Below are 3,942 nucleotides of genomic sequence, written 5' to 3'. Positions count from 1 at the left end.
AGACAACTTAGCATACAATCTCTTCTCTTTCAACACTTGCAAAACAATACGCAAATGTTCCACATGCTCTTCCTCCGACTTAGAATAAACAAAAATGTCGTCTATGAACACCACCACAAATTGATCCAAATAAGGATGGAAAATGCGATTCATGTACTCCATGAATACTCCCGGCGCATCAGTAACGCCGAAAGGCATCACCGTGTACTCGTAGTGTCCATAACGAGTCCTGAAAGCAGTTTTCTGAATGTCCTCATCTTTCACCTTAATTTGATGGTAGCCCGACCTTAGATCAATCTTACTGAAAATACGAGCACCCACTAAACGATCCATCAAGTCATCGATCCTTGGGAGTGGATACCTATTCTTAATCGTCACCTTATTCAATTGTCTATAATCAATACAAAGTCGCATGCTTCCGTCTTTTTTTTTTTCACCAGCAAAACTGGAGCTCCCCAAGGTGATACACTAGGTCTCACAAACTTCCTTTCAAGCAAATCCTCTAGCTGCCTCTTCAGTTCAGCCAACTCTGATGCTGACATCCTATACGGCGCCATAAAGATGGGTCTAATACCAGGTACAAGGTCAATAGTGAACTCAACTTCTCTTTTTGGCGGTGCACTAGGAATCTCATCCGGAAAAACTTCAGGGAAATTGCACACCATCGGCAAGTCCGCAATTACAGCCTGACTCTCCACAGACAAGCTTGCCATCAACAAGAACACCAACGTGTCTTCTTCTATGAACTCCTTCAATTGTTTATTGGATAACAATTCTGTTCTTCCCTCTTCTTCGGCAGAAGAAAACCTCACAGTGTTGTTGTAGCAATTAATATGAACATAGTTGGATTTCAACCAGTCCATACCCAAAACTACATCCATCCCGACAAGCGGCAAACAAACAAGATCAACTACAAAATATTTACCAAATATTGACAAGGGGCAACTCTTACACACAAGAGACGTAGATATAGTTCCCTTGCTTCAACTCAGGGAATTCAATCTCTTTCTTTCCTCGCATATCTTCTGGATAATACTTCTTCAGAAATTCTCTACGAAACACTTCCCAAGTAATCTCCTCGCCCGCAGTTTCCAACCTTAGACGAGTGTCCACCCACCAATCATCGACTTCACCTGACAGCTTATGAGTTCCATAACGGATCTTTTTCACAAGAGTGCAATCCATCACTCTGAAGATTCTTTCAATCTCCTTTAACCAAGCCAAGGCTCCTTCAGGATCATACCTACCCAGAAAAGTAGGCGGGTTCTCCCTCTGAAACGTCGCCAGACTACGAGACCCCATGTTCTCGTCAGCATTGGGTGGGTTCTGGAACGCCTGAGCCATTGCCTGCATAGCTGCAGCAAGAGCCTCATCATTCCTCCCAGCGTTTCTTCCGGCCATCTTACACTTCCGCTCACAACACAAACAAGGATTAGCAACAAATTAACAACACAAGGTCGTTAAACAACAGAAGACTCAACAACGTGGTCGGATGGACCGACCTGCTCTGATACCACTAATGTAACACCCCAATTCTACCCGTCGTAAATTCAATTAAAAATCAGAGTAAACAAATTTCACATAAAATTGAGGCATCACATATATCATTTCATCAACACTTAAACAAATTACACAACACGGAAGTTGCGCAAGGATCCACTTAGTCCTTGTTAAATAATAAACAACACTGTATATGGATTCACCTAGTCCATATAGCAGCAATACACAAAACATCGCAACGGAAATCATTTAGATAATTAAGTTGAGTCGTACATTTACACATTCAAAAGAAAACAAGCAAACAAATGCCCATCACAACTATCATATACAATGATATACAAAAGGGCATTGTTACTATCAAAATCATGAAAAGCGTTCATTAACCCCTGAGCGTTACAATCCTAATCAGAGCAATGACGCTAAAAGTGTGCTACCACTATCCCCCTCTCAACGCGGAGCACCTGCACGTTACCAATATAAAGGTAACAGCCAACAACAAAAGGGTGAGATACTCAAATCATATAATAAAGATAATGATAAGCAATATATAAGTAATTTCGGAAAGTTAGAAATATTGTTACCACATCGCACAATCCTTCACTTGAATGCTTATGTATTTAATCATAAACAAAGTCAATAATCATCCACAACATCAATGTTACATCATAGCATCTCATCACTTTAATATTTCATCAATCCATCATAAAACATTACGATTCATCGCATCATGGCAAAATATCACCGCACATCATAAACCGTCACATAACAACAATTATCACAAAATGCGGAAATAAACATAACCAACATATGTGACTCAACTATGCAAATGCTATGCGGTACCGACTCGTCGCTTTGCCATCAAGGCCAAGGCTTTATGCCCACTTCGCTTTTGCCAAAAGGCCACGTCTCTATTGCCGAAAGGCCACGTCGCTATTGCCAAAAGGCCACGTCGCTTATGCAAATGTATGTGACTCCATGATAAATGATACACATACACCAAAATCATCATCGCATCAACATAACTCATCACAATGGCCGAAGCCCACGTCGCTATTGCCATTTAGGCCACGTTGCCATTCACATGCATAAAAGCATTCACACAACATCATCTTCACCAATATTCATACATATGTTTATATATATAAAAAATGAGAATATTCATCACAATCAATTGTTTCATCATACAATCTCTTAGGTAATTCAACCTCATGCTATGTTTATTTACATCGCACACCTACACACTATAGTTAAGTGGTATTCCTCATTAATCAAATAGGCTTCCTACTATATCAATTATTAATCTCTTTTCCAAAATAATCACTTATTAAAATAAGCCCTTATGATGGCCTATAAACATCAACAACATGTAGAAAATTTCATAAGCTTCGCAACGCTTCAAACGGGGACCAAAACGGAGTTACGGTTCAAAAGTTATGACTTTTTGAAGTTTACAAAAGAATTCTGTTTTCAACTCAGTTGGCGCCGCGAACTCTCTTTCGCGCCGCGAGTTTAGCAGGAAACAGAAAATGCGTTTTTGACCGTGAAATACCTTCCGAACCTTTGATTTCGATTCCGTAAAAAGTCTCATTCTCAGAATTCAACGAACTACAATATTTTAAATATTACAAATCCATTCTAACCACAATTTAACTTTTATTTCATCATTCTAAACATCATTCAATTAATTTCCAACACTTCCTAAATTCACATTTTGTGAAATTACTCATACTTTGATTCATCAACACAATATCATATTTTTCACAACATACATCAACCCGAAACCATCAACAACAACACAACACACAATATTATTTATCATTCTTCTAAACCTAACCCTAACATTTTGTAAAGAATTGATACATGTTCAATAATCACAAACAATCAACACTACATCAAGAACACAAACAACATTTTCAAAGCAAGGAATCCAATCACAACATCAAAACCCAACAATATCCTCTAACAACCATTCCCCACATAAAACCCATCATTTTCATAATTATAGGAAATGATAACTCACACCCTTACCTTAGAGATGATGATTGAGTTACTCTATAGTGTTCTAGCAAGCTTGGGTTGATCAAGATGGTGCTCTTCTTCTCCAATTTCCTCTTCCTCCTCCAAACCCTAACTTTTCTCTCTTTTCTTCACTTTTCTCCTCCTTCTCTCTACTTCTTTCTATTTCTCTTCTTTCTATTTCTATTCTATTTCTATTCTTTGTTTTAATTAAAAAAACTAACTAATGGGCTTAATTGTTACACCTCCCTTAATTACTATATACACCACTAGGCCCAATAGCTATTATACCATAATTCTCATAATTAAACTCTAATAATATATTAACACACAATAAAATATTTTACCGAAATAATTATAAATCAAACATTATAAAAATAATAATAATAACACTTAATAAAAATCGGGGCGTTACAGGCTTAGTTT

General features: G+C 37.7%; 2 protein-coding genes across 2 annotated transcripts; both read right to left on the bottom strand.

The window, feature by feature from the left end:
- Positions 1–383: 383 nt before the first annotated feature.
- Positions 384–881, bottom strand: LOC127123033 (uncharacterized). The gene has a single exon (XM_051053300.1). It carries the CDS (start codon positions 879–881, stop codon positions 384–386), a length of 498 nt encoding a protein of 165 aa, XP_050909257.1.
- Positions 882–948: 67 nt separating this feature from the next.
- On the bottom strand, positions 949–1,401 carry LOC127123032 (uncharacterized). Its single transcript, XM_051053298.1, has one exon. The coding sequence runs from the start codon at positions 1,399–1,401 to the stop codon at positions 949–951; it is 453 nt and encodes a 150-aa protein (XP_050909255.1).
- Positions 1,402–3,942: the final 2,541 nt, after the last annotated feature.

The sequence above is a fragment of the Lathyrus oleraceus genome, chromosome 2 (genome assembly GCF_024323335.1).
Source record: "Lathyrus oleraceus cultivar Zhongwan6 chromosome 2, CAAS_Psat_ZW6_1.0, whole genome shotgun sequence".
Taxonomy (NCBI): Eukaryota; Viridiplantae; Streptophyta; class Magnoliopsida; order Fabales; family Fabaceae; genus Lathyrus; species Lathyrus oleraceus.
Note: the sequence above shows the minus strand (reverse complement) of the source record. Positions and strands in the feature narration are given on the sequence as shown.